The 19,960-nt window shown below is 46.2% G+C and overlaps 9 protein-coding genes across 9 annotated transcripts; 6 read left to right on the top strand and 3 right to left on the bottom strand. All coding sequences in view use genetic code 12, as the record gives it.

Moving 5' to 3' along the window:
- Nucleotides 1-458: 458 nt before the first annotated feature.
- Nucleotides 459-1,982, top strand: CJI96_0001713 (uncharacterized protein; the record flags this gene model as incomplete). Its single annotated transcript, XM_029035244.2, has 1 exon — nucleotides 459-1,982. One exon carries the CDS (start codon nucleotides 459-461, stop codon nucleotides 1,980-1,982), a length of 1,524 nt encoding a protein of 507 aa, XP_028890486.2.
- Nucleotides 1,983-3,825: 1,843 nt separating this feature from the next.
- CJI96_0001712 (Golgi transport complex subunit COG6) lies at nucleotides 3,826-6,081 on the top strand (the record flags this gene model as incomplete). The annotated part of the gene is made up of 1 exon (XM_029035243.2): nucleotides 3,826-6,081. One exon carries the CDS (start codon nucleotides 3,826-3,828, stop codon nucleotides 6,079-6,081), a length of 2,256 nt encoding a protein of 751 aa, XP_028890485.2.
- Nucleotides 6,082-6,568: 487 nt separating this feature from the next.
- On the bottom strand, nucleotides 6,569-7,786 carry CJI96_0001711 (2-(3-amino-3-carboxypropyl)histidine synthase; the record flags this gene model as incomplete). The annotated part of the gene is made up of 1 exon (XM_029035242.2): nucleotides 6,569-7,786. The coding sequence occupies one exon, from the start codon at nucleotides 7,784-7,786 to the stop codon at nucleotides 6,569-6,571; it is 1,218 nt and encodes a 405-aa protein (XP_028890484.2).
- Nucleotides 7,787-7,980: 194 nt separating this feature from the next.
- Nucleotides 7,981-9,327, top strand: CJI96_0001710 (Hsp90 cochaperone SHQ1; the record flags this gene model as incomplete). The annotated part of the gene is made up of 1 exon (XM_029035241.2): nucleotides 7,981-9,327. The coding sequence occupies one exon, from the start codon at nucleotides 7,981-7,983 to the stop codon at nucleotides 9,325-9,327; it is 1,347 nt and encodes a 448-aa protein (XP_028890483.2).
- Nucleotides 9,328-9,404: 77 nt separating this feature from the next.
- On the bottom strand, nucleotides 9,405-10,994 carry CJI96_0001709 (uncharacterized protein; the record flags this gene model as incomplete). The annotated part of the gene is made up of 1 exon (XM_029035240.2): nucleotides 9,405-10,994. The coding sequence occupies one exon, from the start codon at nucleotides 10,992-10,994 to the stop codon at nucleotides 9,405-9,407; it is 1,590 nt and encodes a 529-aa protein (XP_028890482.2).
- A 949-nt stretch (nucleotides 10,995-11,943) lies between these two features.
- On the bottom strand, nucleotides 11,944-13,926 carry CJI96_0001708 (uncharacterized protein; the record flags this gene model as incomplete). Its single annotated transcript, XM_029035239.2, has 1 exon — nucleotides 11,944-13,926. The coding sequence occupies one exon, from the start codon at nucleotides 13,924-13,926 to the stop codon at nucleotides 11,944-11,946; it is 1,983 nt and encodes a 660-aa protein (XP_028890481.2).
- A 307-nt stretch (nucleotides 13,927-14,233) lies between these two features.
- On the top strand, nucleotides 14,234-16,093 carry CJI96_0001707 (LMBR1 domain-containing protein; the record flags this gene model as incomplete). The annotated part of the gene is made up of 1 exon (XM_029035238.2): nucleotides 14,234-16,093. One exon carries the CDS (start codon nucleotides 14,234-14,236, stop codon nucleotides 16,091-16,093), a length of 1,860 nt encoding a protein of 619 aa, XP_028890480.2.
- Nucleotides 16,094-16,241: 148 nt separating this feature from the next.
- On the top strand, nucleotides 16,242-18,497 carry GCN20 (putative AAA family ATPase; the record flags this gene model as incomplete). The annotated part of the gene is made up of 1 exon (XM_029035237.2): nucleotides 16,242-18,497. One exon carries the CDS (start codon nucleotides 16,242-16,244, stop codon nucleotides 18,495-18,497), a length of 2,256 nt encoding a protein of 751 aa, XP_028890479.2.
- A 146-nt stretch (nucleotides 18,498-18,643) lies between these two features.
- On the top strand, nucleotides 18,644-19,960 carry CJI96_0001705 (N-acetylphosphatidylethanolamine-hydrolyzing phospholipase D; the record flags this gene model as incomplete). The annotated part of the gene is made up of 1 exon (XM_029035236.2): nucleotides 18,644-19,960. One exon carries the CDS (start codon nucleotides 18,644-18,646, stop codon nucleotides 19,958-19,960), a length of 1,317 nt encoding a protein of 438 aa, XP_028890478.1.

Here is a 19,960-nt window from a genome sequence, read left to right as displayed (position 1 = left end):
TGTGCTTTGACCCCCGGCACACTTGCATTCATCTTTGTTGGGTTGTCATTTCATTGTTGTGTTGACTGTTGAGAGTCTAGCGAAGTGGAACATCGATTTGCTATCAGACGCTCCCTTCCTTTTTTTTTAATCATTTTTTTTCCTATTCTATTTTAATATCTATCTTTCAGGTCTCCTGATTTTGCTGCGTGGCCCTAGCCTCGACCCGAGCAACAATCCTTGCTAGAGCAACATCCTGCTGACTGCCTCGAAGCTTACTTTACTTGCTTGCTTGACAAGGTAGCAGATAACGAGAAAGAAAACTAAAACAAAAAAAAATAAATAAAAAAAAAGGAATAGGAAAAAAAAACACAAAGTCATCCGACCTCTCGGATCACTATCTATAAGGATATTGCTGATCTTCATTTCCCTGTGCTCCACAATTACCCCATTGTTCTAGTAAACGTTTCGCAGCCATAATGTTCGACACACTTCCCCCAATTTCCCACCTAACAGACTCGCTCAATGTCCCGCTTCCCAGTCTTTCGGTCAGAAGAGGACCTTCGGGACCGACGAAAGGCTCACGACAACCATCTTCTGGAGGCTACCCTCATCAGACTCTCCATCATTTCCCACCTGTGGGTCATCACCACCACCACACTTACCAGGGCTCCCCAGGTCTGCCACACGCTGTTGGGCTTGCCTTACCCTCCATATCAAAGGTACCTTTTGCACCTGTTTTCCACTCCCTGTTGCCCGAAAGACACCCCAGTGAAAGCGTGCCAATTGCGCCTCCTCCACTTTTTCATGGGCCCCTGCCTGTTCCAAACTCCTTGAACAGGTATCATCTAGTCGACAGACCGCAATTGCCGATGATTTCTCCTCAGCAGTACTACAATGATAACTACAGGTTTGTGTCGGCCGACGAGGAGAAAAAGCCCAGCAAGAGGGCCAAACATGACCCCCACACTCTGGTGCTCCGGTTCCGTCTGGATAGGTCCCCATCTCAGTTCAGAGACTTCAAAGACTCATATAAACAGAACGGGAAACGCCTTTTTCCTGATTCAGAGGAGCGGTTTCCCGTAACAGAGTTGCAAGACGCTCTTCGGGTGGTTCCTCCACGCGTGGCTCAGGATCTCTCCGACCACATCTACCCTTCCATCATCACCAAGAAGTACAGTGCCCTGGCCCTTGGTACAAACCATTCCCACTTGCTCGTGTACGAGTATCCCCTAGCCACGCAGTGGGTCATTTGGGATTATGAGACCGGATACACCCACCTCACGGGCTTGTGGAGAGCAGCGCTTCATGAACAGGCGCTTCATCGCAACAAGAACGGCGTTGTCCACGTGAAGCCGAACGCTAAAGCCGACATTGTCAAGCTCTTGGAATCCACGCCCCAAGCTCTACATCCATACATAAAACGTGTGCGTGGTGGGTTTTTAAAGATTCAAGGTACGTGGGTCCCCCACAGCTTGTGCAAGCGGCTAGCTCGCAGTTTCTGCTACTACATCAGGTACCAATTGATTCCAATTTTTGGCACCGATTTCCCCGACCTATGTCTCCACCCGGACGATCCAGGGTTCGGCGAGCTCCGTTTTGATGTTTGCGGCGACTCGCTGGATTTCTCCATCGACACTACCTCTGCTGGCTCAGAGCTGTGTCCAATCTCGCCCACACTGGAGTCCCCGATGAGCGGCAACAACAATGATACAAACTACTCCAACCCCAAAACATATGATACAACCCGGCTGGGAAGCCTATCTCTGACTTACTCACGCCTGCTGAACGAAACCAATCTGTTGGGGCTGGCCCACTCGCTGGCGACTCTGATTCTGGTGAGTCTGGTATCCCAGCTGACGTCGCAACTGCCCAACCAACCTGTTGTGAGACAAGATGACGAGCGGCGGTTGTCGTACGCCGATATAGTGGACATCGTGAATGCGTCCAAGTGTCTTCAGCGGCTACGCCAGGGCCTGTGCAGCGAGGAGGGAGACAGTTGATGTCCAAGATGATGATAGCTTGTACTTGGAGTTTTATTCTATATTACATAACTTGAATGATTCATGATTACCTAGAAGGACTATTAGGCGAAGCCCGGTTTGGTAGGCTACGCTGAGCACATTGGTTAAAATGCATTATGGCAAGATTAAGAGAAAGGCCGTAAGAGATGAGCTGTTGCTTTTTGGTTGGAAATTAGTGTAATTGCTACCGTAGGCTATATTGTCCTTGCCATGGACTAGTAGCCAGGCGCATCCTTCACTTGCACTAGGAAGTGGCTGTCAAGAGCATCACGCACCCGGCCTGCACATGGGCCTGGGTGGTGCTTGTGGAGCTACAGGGATCGACACTAGTCCTGCCAGTCAATGCAAACGAAACAGCAACGATCAACCTGTAGCAGTGGTGACCTATGAGCGCATCGAAAGTTCATTTCATCTTAAGAACATAATAGAGCAATGATGGCGAAATAGTCACCTAACTCATCAACCTCAGCGTCACGCCGTCGGTCCACAACATGCTTAACCCTCACTAGCCACAATCGAGGAGTCTCAGGAGTGCAGCAGGAGCAGCAGGAGACGCCCAATGCACTTTTTCCTGCTCCACGACGCATTGCGCTCGGCCCAGGGCGAAATTCTGCCTGACCTCCAATTTTCTTCTGGATAAGTGCGGGTCAAAACCTTCCTTCCTCAGTTTCACTTGCCCGGCCTGCCCCCTGTTGGCAAGTGTAGCACTTAGTCTCATTTTAGCTCCTCAGCACCTCCTCAGCTTGCTCGCTACTACCTGCTTCAATTGCTTTTGTGGCACCCACCTTGCTTGCATTGTGGATTTGTTACCGTCTTGCTTCATTTCCTCCTCTGTTATCTCCATTCCCTTGTTTTCTCATTTGTCCGTTTTACTGACGTGTGCCCGCACTGGAAACCTTTGGGTCTGCCAGATTTTATCACTGCCTTCAAAGTCCCCGCCGCTGGCTGTAATGTCTCGCGCACCATGGACATGGCTGTCCCAGCTTCTTTGTGAACTTGGGCAAAAAGTGCCATAAGCCTCTGAGATTTGGACAATGGACAATTGCATGCAATGCTCCAAACAAGCAATGCTTCCGTTGCACGAACAATGGCACAAACCTTGTAGTTTGTTCCAGTCGCTTACCGTGCAAATCTGGGACCCGCTCTGAGGAAGTTACTTGTACTGCGAAAGCCAGCGTGAGCACTGTGAGGTGCTGGGGGACTTGTTACGAGGAGACTGAGGCACAGTGACCACCGTTGAGAACAACAATGGGTCGAGCAGGAATTGTGGGACTTTTGCATGCCGTTTTCGGCCAAGTCACACCACTATGCTTCTGGAAGCATCCCGTCTCACAAGTAGAGAGCCGGTACCGCTGAAACTGATGGGAGACGTTGCAATCCCACGCCGGTAGAGGAGGACCCAGGAGGGACCCACCTGTGAGTCACGTCACGTGATGACGACAGCAGCATCTTAGGTGCCGATTTTCCAGGGGTCGCTAATGTTACGAAGTAGCTGAGGTAATGACTGGTTGGTGGCAGAGTTTTCGCTTTCACGAGCGAGCTTGAGTTTTGTTTTGTGCTTGTACGTGTGACAATGGTCATTGAAGTAAGTGTGCGTCCCCATATCTCCATCTAAAGGTACTCTCCAATAAAGCCGATCCCGTTGGTCGCTTGATAACTCTCTGCTCATTATTCTGTTAACAATAGCAAGCCTCTCGCTACAAGCTGCTAAAAAGTAAGCTATTCTTCAAAGGACGAACTGTAGACACTGGTGGTGACACCCGTGCACCACTCTCCGCCTAACATTTTGCGGACCTAGCATTTACTAACCGAGTAGGCCATTATGGACTTTGTCACGTTTGAATCGTTCGCCAATGATGAGTCGCTACCGCTGCCCCAACCGTCTATCCTGCTTCCTCTCAAGCCGCAGCTTGATAACTTGAAGCTCATGTCGAATCTTTCCAACATCAAGTCTCTCTTGAAGCTGAAGGACGACTACGTACAGGGCGAAGATGGATCCACAGATACACAATTGGCAGATCGGTATGCTAGTTTGTCTCTCAAAGCGTTAGAGAAGTCAAACCAAAGCGAGGGCTCAACAACTCCGGCGGGAAGCGCAGAAACGCGTAACTCTGCCCTCTCGAAGCGTCTAGCTAGAGCGTTGAATCCTTCCTTGTCAGATAGCGAAATCAAAGAATTGTTTGGATTACTCGACTCGAAAAACACTGATATTTCGCTTATGGCAGACCCTGGCGTCATGGGCTCGGTGGCTCGGAAAAACGTCAGAGGAGAAATCGAGGCAGATTTGATTAAAAGTCACACAGCTGCTCTTACAGACTACGGTAAAGTCGTGAGCCAATTGGAGTTATTGGGGAAACGAGTAACTCAGCTTGACTTAATGGTCACGGAAATTAATGAAAACCTCGAAAGGGACGAAAAAAACACGGCCCATATATCCCAGGACATTCACGAACTTGCGCAAAAACAGGCGGGCTACAAGATCAAAAAAGAACTTCTTCTGAATTTCAAGAAAACATTCACCCTAAATGAATACGAACAACATCTTCTCACATCGGGAGACATCAATTGTGCTTTCTTCGAAGCGTTGGCGAAAGCAGAGGAAATCAACGAGAAATGTCTGATTCTACTAGCGTTAGACGACCCCCTGTTGGGAAAATCTGTCATGGAAAAGAGCTCGGACTTGATAGAACGTGCTGTCAACAAAATCTTAACCTTTTGTAACCGTTCTTTGGTGAACTTATACCTGATGAATGATAAGTCTCGTACAGAGACATTACACCAGTGTATGGATTACTTGAAAAAGAACCCCGTTAGATATGCTGCTGTGATAGATACGTACGTTGACTCGAGAACAGCTGTCGTATTGGAAGATTTTGCCGCCCAGACAAATAGTACGAAATCGGGATCAACCAATGTTTCGAGAGATTCCCGCCCAGTTTACTACACTTCTCATGACTCTGTGAGATTTGTGGCTGATTTGCTAGCATACGTTCATTCTGTGGTGGTGAATGAAATTGAAGTTGTGGATGGCTTGTTCCAGGATGACTCAAGCGAGTTCCAAACAACGAAAGCAGATATGATTAGCAGGATCTTAATTGCGTTGGGCCGACCTGTCAAAGCTACCATCGAGCAGTTGTTGTCTCAAACAACGAAGTTACAGACAATTCACAAATTGTATACAAATTTGGAGCTCTACCACATGATGTACAAAAAACTTGAATATGCCGGCTCTCTTGTGGAAACGTTGGTTCTCTTACTTGAGTCTTCCCGTTTCCGTATTGTTACTATTATCAGCAACAATTTGGCCACAATTGCATCATCAAACCAGGCCCAAATGGATTTGTCGACTGACTTGCAACCACCCGAATGGACAATTAACTTCTACAGCGAATTGCTTCCGCTTATCGACACAATGACAACAGAGACTATTCTCTCCCTACCAGAAGCGGCGCATAAAGAATTTCTCGAGCTCATTGTGGATCGGCCGATCTCAATATTTGAGACCCACCTAAGCAAAGTTTCGAGTACATGGAGCAAAAAGGAGATCATTATTTTTAAGCAGAATTACCTTGATTTGGTGCTCAGCAAGATAATGCCACTTGCATATTTTCAAGACAAAGTGCTTGAATTGAATCGAAGGAATGCTGCACTCACAAAAGACCTCAGCAAATTTCACTTGGATCGTCTTTTGCAGGATTGTAAGCTATACGACTTTTACAATATTGTGAACATGATATGCCCAATTGATGACGAAATAAGCGACGCCGCAATGTATGAAGCTATCGCCGAAAACAAGCTATTCAACCATGAAACCATTGCTAGCGCCAACGAAACAATGCAAGAGGTGCTCCCAACAGCGCTTCTTGATGTGCAGAATAGTCTCATGAAGCTCAATCTGCCAGCGATCGTGACCGAGGTGATCAGTGATGTGATGGTTAGTTTCACTCATTTCTACAGTTTGCTCTCCGACATTGTACAAGCATTTCTACACAAGCAACTATTGTCATGGACGGATGACAACGTTGCTACCCTCTTGGGTGTGGAGAACCTCTATTCGAAAAGAAATGCAGATAATTAAGGAGTGGTAAAATGTTGGGCTTTACCTAGAAGTAAATCACCCCTTGCAAGTGTGGGGCGCAGACACCCGGGCGTGGCTAATGATGTACCGAGATGTCTCAAGCGCCGAGGCATGGCTCACGCCCACACACAGGTGCGACGCAAATGCATGTTTCAAAATCGCAATGCCAAATTTCACTCTGAAGAAATTCCAAGAACCACTTCAAGAGTCGCTTGTTCGAAACAGGCCACTTTTGCTGCGAGGAAAGCGAAAAGAGCGAGAAAAAGTTATTATTCATGTCGGTGCGATGTCGCTTCCAAAGCGCCTCGAGCCAAGCATGTGCACTGATGTTATCACGCATTGCAGTGCATAGCAGTGAGGTGAAATCGAAATAACCCATGCGAGAGCATCACAGAGCGCAACACATAACCATGAGATTTATCGAGCGAACGAGAAACGAGCGAGTATCATAACGTTCGATATTGGAGAATGCTGAATGGCGCACTGCTCAGCTTCCTCTTACAGGGACCGCTCCTCTGCCGTAACCGTCCTTCTTATAGTAGTCCATGGGATAGAAATTGTCCTGCCACTCGTCCTTGCCAATCATAACCATGGCCTCGTAGGGTGTAAGCAATGGCTTCTCGAATGCATAACCCCAATCAATCGATAACCGCGGACATGCAACTTGTACGAAAGCGTCAATGTCGTCGAACATGGCCAATTTTTGTGGGAAAATTTCACTCAAGATGATTTTCACCGTTTCAATGCCGGCGCCGGCAAGTCCTCGTTCAAGCCGGCCGAGCGTCTGAGGGTTGCCCTGGCGACCCAAAGCACCAAGAATGAGGCCTACTTTTTTAGCCCCTTTGGCGTGTGCAATGGCATCTTGTCTAACCTTTACCATTTGCTGTTGGTCGTAACATTCTCTCGTGAACTTTCTTGAGTAAGGATCGTATCTGAATGCTGGAATGTCTGGGTTGTGGATCATGGCGCTTTCAAGATGAAAGCGGCCATCGCCGATATAAACCATGGCGTCAATGTGGTCCTTATTAAGTTTTGCTGATGTGCAACCAAGGACCTCTCCTTTTGATAGTGGCATGGTCTGGGGTGGGATGATGTACATGGGTTTTTCGGAGTCGCTTTCGAGCTTTCCCCGTATGCTGTGAATTGAAGGGTTGAACTGGATTGTGCCAAAACATGCTATGTGACTTCCCTGAGAAAAGTTCTTTTTGAGCGTATTCACAAGATGCTGTTCTTCGATGTTGATTGTGACAAATACATAGAGCACTTTGATTGCCGTCACGTCGATGGGCACGAGACATGAATGGGCATAATGGATGATGAAATCACAATCTAGCGCCCGAGCCGTGTAGTCGTCGATACAACAGGCACCATACGACACATCACCCATGACCACGGTCTCCACCTCACAGAATTGCTCTAAAATGTCCGATATCACCAACGAGTATATCAAGAGCCCTTCAGGCATCTGCAACGCCACACGCTTGGCCCCGTGTTTGCGAATATTCCAAACGCATTTGTGTATCTCAAAGTTGTAATTTGAAGGTAATAGCTTGATGGCCTCGTTGAGCTCCTTATCTTCAAGAATATTCTGTGGAATCTGGTTCATCGCCCGGCCCACATGCCTTTTCACCACAGGCACCACCGACCCGTCGGCAGCATGGGTGGTTTTCCTGCCCACAAAGCGTCTCCGTGGTTTTTCCTCCATGCTTTGCGTGAGGTGATAGTAGTTGCAACTTTTTTGATGTTCGACTCCTCATCGCGGTACTATATGTAGCTCAGACTTTATCAACCACTTAACTGTTAATGATTACGCCATTTTTTACTATTGACCAAGACGATGAATTTATATATATCAACGTGAAAGTATCGCATATTCGCTTTTCGGCACTGGCAATTGAGATGGTGGTGGACTCTGAACTCTTCATTTTCTCTTTGAATCCATACTATTTGAGAATACGGTTACCTTTCCCTTTGGCCGATGACGAGAGATCTCATGCTGAGTTTGATCTGAAAGATGGGACTGTGAAGATCAAAGTGCCAAAAGAAAATAAGGGCCAGTTTTTTCCGGACTTGGATCTCACCGCAAAGCTTCTAGCTAGGAAGACTACTGAGCATGGGCTCGAGCAGCGGAAGCCTCTCATTGAGGACCTTGATGTGTCACATAATGATGTTTCTGAGGGTATTGCGAAAGAGGGTGAGCTGCATGACTGGGAGATTGAACAAAAAACAGAAAGCTTCGAAACTGGTCCCTTGAAAGTGGCATATGGCTTCAACAATGCGTACAGTGGAGTTATAGGTGTATCTACATCTAACGGTAATGATATCAATGAGCTTGGAGATCCCGAAACAGCGCACGCTCCAGATCGTATTCTTGAAAGACTCATCAAGGAGAATATCAAGTTTGACCCGGAGTATTATGCTGCAGACTATATTATGGAGAAGTATCCCTCTCCAGACGACGATAAGAGCTTTGACGGAATCCTCAAGTGGAAGTCACCTCAAACAAAAATGTTCACTAATTGGCACGCAAAAAACGAAACGGTTCCTGCCGAAGAGAAGTCATCGGTAATGCCTGTGGTGTTTACCAAGGATGAGCAAGAGAAAATGCTTCAGCTTCCTCGAAAGACATACATTGTGGATGAAGCCCACAAACCGCAGCTATATGTTCTCATAGTGTCGTTGCTTTTTGCATACCAATACGATCTTCGAGAGAATGAAGGAGAACATAATATAGAAAGTGCGTGGACAGTGGGGAAATTGGTACCTCAGTTTGCCTTCTTGGACGCACAGATTCACATCAAAAATGATTCAAGTGAAGATACCATTCTCAAGGCTGCAATCATATCGTCCATACGTCGCGCTCTTTCATATCCATTCCACAGAAACTACAAGCTCGTGAAGGCTGTCTGGAACGATGTATACTACACGCTTCGTGGAGGCAAACGAATGGTGTTGAAGTGCCTACTCGATTTGAAAGAACTCTTTCGCTTTCATGATGTTTACTATGTATATGATAAAATTTGGCTAGAAGACCTATGCCTGTGGTTTATCAGCGACCAGGTGAGTGAGACATTAATTAGAACATTGGCCCACGACCTCAAGAGGGAAGTGGACGCATTGAAGAAATCCGACATCACCTTCGAGAAGGTCGACGACACGCAAACTGGCGATGAGATGATCGCACTTGATATCGACGAAGTAGAAATCATGGCCGAGGACTCGTTTGCAGCGGCTAATAGGGCATGATTTTATAATGCATTAATAGATGGGTATTTTAGAATTCTTGGTCCACGGAATATACAAGATCTGGCTGATAATCCGTGCTAGTTCGACAGTAAGATGTCATGAGGGAATCTTCCCAGGGACTGCGATGTATCGCTATTAGTGTCATTATCACGTCTTTTTGGCGCCTCAGTAATGGTTTCGTCGCCTGCGTCCATGGAGACATCAGCATCCTCATGCTTCATCTCCAAACTGGGATTTGGTGCGACTCGTTGAGGAGTTCCCTCTCGCTGATTAGTTAGGTCTACCGACATGTCACTAGATTTGTGACGCTTATGTGAGGGTTGCGAGAGACGATCTCTCTCACTCTGCTGTTGTGGGGGTTGCCCGCCAGGGTACTCTGGTTTCCAATGATGAAATTGTATAACGTGTTGAAATGAGGTCATTGACTCCTGAGACGGAGCTTGTGTCGTTCGTGCTTGTTTATGTAAGGGTTGGGCAGGTAAAGGGCGAACTTGAATTGATGATGTTGCACCCAATGGGGATTGAAGATGGCTCAGTTTGCTCAGATGTGTCAGCAGTCTCGTCCTCGGTCCCGAGCGCTCCATCGATGATTTTTCTATGCCTTTAGCCAGTACAGTTTCTGCTGGCATCGAGAAATGTCTTTGGTGGGCCGAAATGGTTTTCTGCGCTGGTCTATAGGGAGTCATAGGATTTGACAAATTTGCAACTGCGGCAGCACCTATCTTAGCTGGCGACAATGGTCTTCTGCCAGCAGAGGAGCCAGCCCCAAACTTGAAATTCAGTGGTGCCACCAAACTAGCATTGTCAAGATCTTGACCGCGAACACGGGGCAGGGCACCTTGGGCAGATGAGCCCGGTTGCACTGGCTGGTCCGGAGCCACGAAAGGTGACTTGCTGATATCAGCAGAGCTACCTCGAGGTTTTTCTGATCGTGGTGGAAATTGATACTGTTGGTGCTGTTGGGCGCGTGCTTGCTGAGTCTGCTGTAATTGTTGCTGAATGTAGGCTTCTGGGATGGGACCCACGCACATCGATGCTATCATGTGAGGAGGAACGTCATTTTGTACCGCTGACTGGATGATGGCCAAGTTGCGCAGCGCTAGTTCGAGTCGAAGCAGCTCCTGGCGTGTCCGTTCTTGCTCTGTGCGGAGCTTGAGCGCTTCCACAAGGCTGGCATCTGTGAAAGGGACCGAAGCAAACTGGGGTCCCAAGATCAGCTCGAGCAGCTGGGGCTGCAATGGAGCTCTGAAGGGCTGGCCAACCGCTTGGGGAACTGCCAGCGGGTCTCCCGGAGGAAATAACGCAGGCTGCTGCAGTCTACGAGGTGTATGCTGGAAGGGATGCTGGAGATGTGGTTCAGCCACGGGAGCCGGTTGAGCTCCAGGGATGTTGGCAGGAGATGCTCTATAATGCTGTGGATTTGATGCTGCATGAAGGTAAGGCGTGGAATGGCTTGTGGAGCCAGTGCGATGATGTTGATGATGCGATGCTGATGATGATGATTCAGCAGCGGCCTTCAGCGGAGACGCTGATCTGCTCCTCGAGTGGGTGCCGGTAGCTGGCAGTGAGAGCAGTCGCCTTTGCGGCCTCTGCCCCAGCGACCCTGTCTTGGAGTCCTCCTCAGAGAACTTGTCAATGAGGGAATGCACGCTCATGGACCCAGACATGGTTGAGGGACATGAAGCTATGGCAATGAAGAAAGGAAAAAGGAAAATGCAAGCGAAAACGGTTTGTTATGAAAAATAGGAGGAAGCAGGGACAGGCTGCTTTATCAGCAGTAAAAAAAACACACCGGGAGCAAGAAACAGAGAAGGAGGAGGGTTAGTTGATAGATAGCTTGTAGACGAATATCGGGGCTTGGATCCTCCTGCAGAGGCCCAGGGGCCCGCGTCTTGATCTGGGCACCAACCGTTACTTGAACTGGGCTAGAATCGGTGAAAAGCTGTTTGATTTCAGGATTGTTCTGAAAATTGCTTCCGAAACAGTGGTTGCAGATTACGAAAATGGGGTTCATTTTCTCTCCACATGTTGACAACACTGCAGATCAGGAGTCACGGTATGATGGCGATTGGCGTGAGCACCGCATTTTTTTCCTCTCTGATGTCTGCTGGAAGCACCTTTAGTTAGCGCGGCTGCTAAAAAAACGGTTCCAGCTGCTTTGGGGGCCTGCTTTGGATAATTGAAGCAGCTATTAGTGCTGATGCTCTTCTTCGACCTTAGTTCTCACCAGGGGGCGCTTTGTTTGCAAATCAATGCTGCAAGATGAACGGTGGATCCTTCGGCGGCATTCCGCTTCATTCTACCCGACAATCACCGCTGCGTCACCTCCGGCTTTGTCCCACGTCGTCTAGTGTCGCAAGGGGCAACATTCTACAATTACTTAATCAACTAGTTTATGTGCTTTGATGCTCGCAATGGACTCGATAAAAAGTTTCGCTCTTCATCGTCTTGTGTAGCTTTCCTATTTTGATCGCTCCCTCGCAGGCGCTTGCGTTGTGCTCTCGTCTCGTACAGATGGTGGGCCCTTTCGTGGATGTTCGAAAGCGCCTACCCTAAAAAATAAAAATGATACATAAAAAACTCGATTCAGCATCAAATGGGTCCAAGTGATTCTGCTTAGAAGGTTTCGATCTCAAAAATAACATGCGCATCATGTATTTTCAAATCATTGACATGCTTTTTGAAGTTATGTCTCCAGTCCACAACTTCTTGTATATCGAACTTCAATTCGCCCTTCAATAGTAGCCGTAATCCTTCTTCAACCCACGCTTTCTTGGTTTCCAAGTCAAATTTCTCATAATAGCTGTACTTGGCGACAAATTGATTTGCAAATCCCTGCAGCCACTTTGCAGACCACGGGTTGAAAAGATCTTTGCTTGTGAAATCCACCAAATTGCTAATCAGATACGAAGGTTCCGGTAGTGTGAATTTGCAAAATGACACAAATGAACATCCCTCTGTCTTGGGTTTCATGAGCTTCTCAAAAAGTGGTCCTTTAGATTTGCCAAAAAGGTCTGTCATGTTCACTCCCGGAGATAGTTTCTTTTTGAAGGGGAAGTTGACCTCGTTCAAGGATGTCATAGACATGCCATGCTGGAACATTTTTCTACTTCCCACGATGTCAATGAACAAATCAAGCTTACATTTATCGATGTTTTGTGCATTGACAGTCTCGTTTGCTGGAACAGCAGAAATCATGGCCTCGATAATTTCAGCAGCGAAAAATGGTATCTTCTTGTAATTAATTGGAACCTTTTCATTGGGAAGAACAATATCCTCGTTCTCCATATCAAAGGATATGACATGAATTTTTCCGCTTCTTTTGCTTTCAATTCTCAGAGCTAAGCTCTTAATTCGAGCAAGCGAACTTTCTTTCACGATCAAAATAACATTTAAGTCGTCAAGAATCTCGCTGTAAACACTCGAAAACAAAATTTGAATAAAGGTGTATGCTAAATGTGTATCACCGCCATTGATCAAGATATTTGCCTTGTGTTGACGCTTAAAGATTTGGTCCATTAACAGAAGAGCCAGCTTTACTCTGCAAACCGAGCTTCCAAAAACGGTTAACTTTGCCAAATTAGGGACCTCAACTTTCATATCCAGCAGCTTAATGGTTACGGCCCTGTCGCTCTTTCCTTGTGGGACACGGGCTTGAGGAATATCGGAATTTGACAGAAATAGCTCTGATGAGGAGCTTCTCGCATCGTTGTCGTCAGCATCACCTATGGTGAACTCAGAGGATGCAGAGAATGAAAGTGTCACGTCCAACGATTCCAATTGAGTCAATACTTCATCTGGGACTGCTATCAAGATGTCTCTTGCAGGTGCAACAACAATAGCAGTCAGTAGTGATCCTTTTCGATCATGTGGATTCAAGACGCCGAACACAGTTGTTCCTGGTGCGAATTCAGAGTCCTCAAACTTTTGCCCTGGCCGTATCACCTTACCCACGAAGTCAAATCCTAACCCTACCTTCGTGTTCGATAGATTGACCAAGTATTTGCTGAGCTTGGAAATATCGTACGATGTTAGCGATACAAACTTCACATCCACGAGAACGCAATCGGACTTGCATGGGTCTGGAGTCTCCCAGTAATTAAAATTAAGCTCTGTCTGCTTATTGATCACGGAGATATCCTTAACTGCAACACACCTTCTGTCTCTCATTTCACTGAACGGCTTAGCCTTCACCTTTGGCTCAAACACATTGGTCAACGTGGGCAATGGCTTTGGATGGTCTGATTTGGAGTCCAAATACGCCAACTCAGGTGGAATTTTTTGAAATGGGTTGCTTTGCTGCTTGTCTCTCTTTCTGACGTCAAGGTACTGGTGATGCTCTTTGAGGTCCTCGTGTGGTTCTGGAGCAAAACCCACCAGTTTAGACCTCTTAGGAAGCTCTTCGGTCTTACTTTGTTCCTCAGTGGCCTCGTTCTTTGGGTCTTGCTCAATTTCTTCATTTTGTGGAGAGGTGCTAGGAGCATCACTCATTTTGCTTCCGTCACCCTCTTGTTTGTGGACTCTTGCATCATCTGCTTCGGCACTCTTCGGAATGTTCTCCTTGTGAATCCTTTCGTTCTCTTTATTTTCTTCAACCATTATTTACAAGGTAACTTTTTATTTCAAAAATCAATTGTAGGACCCTTATCTAAAGAAGTGTCACCCCGGACCGAGAGTCCCATCGTGCGAACCCTGCACATACTTCTATTATCAATAGCTACCTTCCTACTCCTTGATGTTTACGTAGCCATTAGAAGAGGAACTAGAAAGGTGTGCCTAGATGTGGTTCTTTTTGCTACTATGTTATGTTCTTGCAGCGGTTATCTCGCTTGCTTTTTTGCAATTCCACATCAACTTGTTTCGTCACAAACTATACTTGCTGGTGCCATTGTTCCTAGCGATCTATATGCCTCTATCGATCACGTTTTTCTTGCCGGTTGACTATGTGAAGCATAATCTGGCTAGCGACATTTTTGGTTTCACCATAAATGACAAGACGATTCTCGTGTTGTGGAAATCGAACTACTGGAGCACTTTCTTGCTCACATGGCTTCTTCTTCCAGTACTCCAAGAGTTTTATAGATCAGGGCACTACCATAGACTCCCAAAACTCAAAGACGCCTTCAGGGCCCACTTGAAGTTTCAAGCAATCGTGCTTTTGGTAGGAATAGCCGGTGCTATTTATTTGATGCTCGAGGTTGGTTTCTCTTTTGGACACTTGAAGTCAATGGTGATTGCCTTATCTCATATTTACGCTTTGATTTTGGCTCTTTGGCTTATGGCTCACGGCTTGATTGCCATTCCACGCAACCGTTGGGTCGAGGGGAATCTCATGCAAAACATCAACCACCATTACTTGAAGGTGCCCCGATTAGTAGATGCTCTTGAAGACAGCAAAATTTCACTTAAAGAAGAGGCGCTTAAGGTATTGGTTTTGGAAAAAAATTATACTTCGTTGACGGTGCCTGAAAATTTCGAGTTTAGAGACTGGATTCTCCATCTCTCGAAGCAAATACCTGATGACTTGCGCGAGAGTATTTCTCGGCACTACGTCTACGACCTGTCAAATGCTATCACAAGAAGCCAGCTTAATGAAAATTTCATGAAAAATCTTACCTACAACTTCCAAAATCATTTATACAAGCTTACGGCATACGAGTCTGAGTATAGCACTTTGCTAGAGCAGATAAGTCGCCTTCAAACGCTCATCGACGCTAAAGCTGCTGAAAACCCCGCTGAGCGCAATCTGTTAATTCGAAGTCTAAGACTCACTCCATTCCCACCAACCATTGATTATTATTTTCAGTGCTATGTTAAACCAGCGGCACGCAGAACGCTCTCGGTGTTCCTTTTCACTGTTTCTTTTGTCATCATACAATCTGAATTTTTTCATTCTACGAAATTGTCCCTCATGAATACGTTAGTATATCAGACTGGAATTCACAAGCATAACTTCTTGCAAGCTACTTCCTCGAGTATGATCTTTCTGTACATGTTGTTCTGCTCGCTTAATTCGCTAGCAAAACTCAAGATATTTAACAAGTATCATTTGGTCCCAAGAAATTCTGATCCCGTTTCAGCATCCTTCTATGCTTCTTACATTGCAAGATTGACCATTCCCTTGTCATACAATTTTATCACACTTTTTGCAAGCAGGGACTCGATTTTCGAAGAGTGGTATGGTAAATCAATTCATCTCACAGGCTTATTCAACTTGATGAATAACTGGATTCCACGTCTTTTACTCATACCCATTGTCTTGACTACATTCAATGTGTACGACATTGTGAAAAAAAGACTTGGTCTCCTGTCTGATTTCTACAGCGCGTGGGCCGATTTTGACAGTGAAGAAGCTGTTGGTGAAATCGATTTGTCGCTGTCCAAGCGAAAGGATTTGATCATTGTAGAGGCCCGCAGAATTGTTTCGTTAGAGCTCAATCGTCGCAACCAAGGCTTGGGACGCCTCTCAAACAGCCTTGATCTGCAGAGACAGAGCGAATCGAGATTTGATGACCAATTGGCGAGAGACAGCGACCAAACGTTTGGTGGAGCTTTGACAAACCGCATTGATGCTTTCCATGACGACGCTAATTTCATGCCTTCACCGTATTTTGGAAGCGATGTGTGGAACAAACTAGGTGGTACCCTCAATGGTATCAAAAATGCAGTGCTGACTCGTTTCGGTAGGAGAGAACCATCGTATCGCGATGACCCGATTGATTCATATGAGTATGATGATGATGCAAATGAAAATTTGATCATATAGACTGTTTTATAGAGGTTGGGTGAAAATTAGGCATACACACTTAATAGGTAGATATTTGCAGCCAGTTTCCTGCACACATCCCCACTAACAAACTATACGTACACTCCTCTGTCGCTCAAAGGACATTTCAAAGAAATTTCATTTTGCAATGTCCAACGTGAGCTTGCAAGTTAGGAAAGCTGTGCCTACAATAGATCCTATCGTTCAAGACTACGCCGCTGGCTATGTTCAGCACGTCTCCAACAACACTGACGACTCCGTGACCGCTCAGCTGATCGACATACCCAAAGAACTTGCCTTCATCGAAGATTTACTTATAGACGCCGGTGGAAACAAGGATGCCGTTCACAAATTGGTAACACTGCTCATCGAGGAGCTCACCAAAAAACTTAAAGACAATATGGCCAAGCTTGAAATCACGGGAGATAAGTCGAAGAGATTGTTGGATGTCAATGTGTTGCAAAAGAACACTAAGAGAGACATCAACTCGTCTTTGGCATTCCTTGGAGCGTCTCGTGATATCACCCATGCTGGTAGGCAGATCGAATCGAGAGTGGATGTGAAGAAGTTGGAGAAGCAAGAGAGGAAGATTGCAAAGAAGGTGGCTAAAAGGAATAACAAATTCGTGAAGTACGAGGCGTCGAAGTTGTTGAACGAGCAAAAGAAGGAAGATTACGACTCGTTCTTCTTGGAGATCAACCCTCTTGATTTTGGTTCCAGCGCAGGGAAATCCAAGGACATCAAGGTAGATAACTTTGACTTGTATGTTGGTGACGGCCAGCGCATTCTTAGTGACACTTCGTTGACATTGGCATATGGCCGCAGATACGGTCTTGTGGGTCAGAATGGTATTGGTAAATCTACTTTGTTGTGTGCATTGTCTAGAAGAGAATTGAATATCCCCAAGCATATCACAATTTTGCATGTTGAGCAAGAGATCAGAGGTGATGACACTCCAGCTTTGCAAACTGTTCTTGACGCTGACGTTTGGAGAAAATCCCTTTTACAAGAGGAAGTGAAAATCAACGAGAGAATAGAAGAGATTGAGAAACTCAGGCCTGAGTTTGAAGAGGGTTCCAACGAGCAGACTAAGCTAGATAACGAAAGGGGAGACTTGGAGAAGCACTTGCAAGAGGTGAGCGAAAAGCTCATGGAAATGGACTCAGACAAGGCGGAGAGCAGAGCAGCCTCCATTTTATATGGTCTTGGTTTCACCAAAGAGAGCCAGCAGCTACCTTCTAAAGCATTTTCTGGTGGTTGGAGAATGAGATTGTCTCTTGCGAGAGCTTTGTTTTGCGAGCCTGACTTGTTGTTGCTAGACGAACCATCCAATATGTTGGATGTTCCATCCATCACTTATTTGGCAAAATACTTGCAATCTTACGAAGGTACGGTGTTAGTCGTTTCGCACGATAGGTCGTTCTTAAACGAGGTAGCTACTGATATTATTCATCAGCACTCTGAGAGGCTTGATTACTACCGTGGCTCCAACTTCGATTCGTTCTATAATACCCGTGAGGAAAGAATCAAGAACCAGCGCCGCGAGTATGAGAATCAAATGGCGTATAGACAACACTTGCAACTGTTTATCGACAAGTTCAGATATAACGCAGCCAAGTCATCAGAGGCCCAGTCGCGTATCAAGAAGTTGGAGAAATTACCAGTACTTGAACCTCCTGAAGATGACAAGGTCATTACCTTCAAGTTTCCCGACCCGGACTCTGTGTCACCTCCAATATTACAGATTCAAGATGTTACATTTGGTTATTCTCCAGATAAGATTCTCATGAAGGACGTGAATCTCGATGTGCAGATGAACTCCAGAATTGCCTTCTGTGGTGGTAACGGTACTGGTAAGACTACACTCCTCAAACTCCTTTTGGGACAGCTTACGCCGCTTTCAGGTTATATTAATAAGAACGGCCGTTTGAGAATTGGATACTTTGCTCAACACCACGTTGATGCTATGGACTTGACTCTTTCGGCAGTGTCGTGGATGTCAAAAACGTATCCAGGTAAATCAGACGAAGAGTACAGAAGACATTTGGGCTCTTTTGGAATCACAGGCTCTTTGGGTCTTCAGAAGATGCAGTTGTTGTCAGGTGGTCAAAAATCGAGAGTAGCATTTGCTGCGCTTTGTTTGAACCAGCCTCATGTGCTAATTCTTGACGAGCCCTCCAACCACTTGGACACGCAAGGTTTGGACGCCTTGGCAGACGCCTTGATCAATTTCAAGGGTGGTGTGCTCATGGTTTCGCACGATATATCTACTATAGAGAGAGTTTGTAACGAGATCTGGGTTAGTGAAGATGGTACCGTCAAGAAATTCCCAGGTAGCATCCACGACTACAGGAAGCACATCTTGAAGATGGCTGATGCCTCCGGTGTTGTCAAGCAGCACTAAACGTATGTATATATCTCAATAAAGGTCAGACCCATTCACGGTTCCGGAACTGCACCTTTCACTCTAGAGAATAATCATTGCGGTGGTTGCGCATTTTGCACCCATCGCGAAACCACTGACGGCTCTCTTGATCACCCCCACCCTCAATGAACAAGCCGCCGAGGTCTCTCCGACTCAAATCGGCGCTTGGGCTTCTTGTAGGGTACACCTCTTTCGAGGCGTACATGCATCTACGAACCCAGCACATTATAAGGGCGAGAAAGAAAGAGCATGAAGCGGCCATTGAGCTGGAAGACGTCTCCAAATTCAAGTCTGCTACAATCAATGGAATGTTTGTGAACCCTTTTGATGAATATAGACCACAAACCGGATTTGAATTTCTCTGGGTGCGTTTGCTGGAGCTCGTCGAGAGTTTCTACGGCAACAAAATCGAGATCCACGATAAATATCCCACTCCAGAGGGAGACTTCAAGGAAGTGGATGATATGCTAAAGACGTTTAGACCGAATTACGAGCTTCTTCGGGAGAATTCTAAAATTCTACAACAATGTACCGCGCTGGGCAATTTTGATAAGCTTCGGGAAAAGAAGAATGGTGTATCCCTACATGACCAGCTACTCTTCACTTGGCTAGGCCAGTCTTGTTCGCTTGTTCAGATCTCGGGGATTAATATTTTGACAGACCCAATTTTTAGTGACCATTTGTTCACACCGCATTTTGGACCAAAGCGTCTTGTCAAATCGCCGATGACATTGAGTGATGTGAACTATGCGACGAACAACAAGCTAGACTTTGTTTTGGTCTCGCATAACCATCCTGATCATCTTGACCTTGATGCTGTGGAGCGCATAAGTAACAGAGCCACATGGATTGTGCCCTTGGGACTCAAGCTGGTATTGGCAAAACGGGGCATCTATAGAGTGGTCGAATTGGACTGGTGGGATAAGGTCTCCCTTAACAAGCTCATATGTGAAAGCCCTAACTTCAAGGATGACTATGAGATTGTCTGCGTGCCAGCAATGCACTGGTCTGGACGACACATCACTGACTCAAACCAGTCGCTCTGGGGTTCTTTTATCCTTAGGAGAAATGGCCACTCTCTCCTTTACCATGCTGGCGACACTGGATTTTGCCGTGAGTTGTTTGAGATGATTGCTAAATTGTACGGGCCTGTAACACTTCTGATGCTTCCAATCGGCCAGTACTGTCCTGAATGGCATCAACTGCCTCGCCATATACTGCCGGAGGAGAGTATAAAAATTGCGCAGATCTTACAAACGAAGTTTGCCTTGGGGATTCATTTCGGAACGTTCAAGCTTAGCTCTGAGCCGATTCTTGAACCAAAGAACAAGCTACTTGATTTGGCCAAGCATATAGGCAAGGCCAACGACTACAAAGTGCCCGAATTCGGTCTCACGTACTCATACCATCTCCACAACGGCGACCACCTTAAACACTTTTAG

The sequence above is a fragment of the Candidozyma auris genome, chromosome 2 (assembly GCF_003013715.1).
Source record: "Candidozyma auris chromosome 2, complete sequence".
Taxonomy (NCBI): Eukaryota; Fungi; Ascomycota; class Pichiomycetes; order Serinales; family Metschnikowiaceae; genus Candidozyma; species Candidozyma auris.
This window is presented reverse-complemented; position numbering and strand designations above follow the sequence as displayed.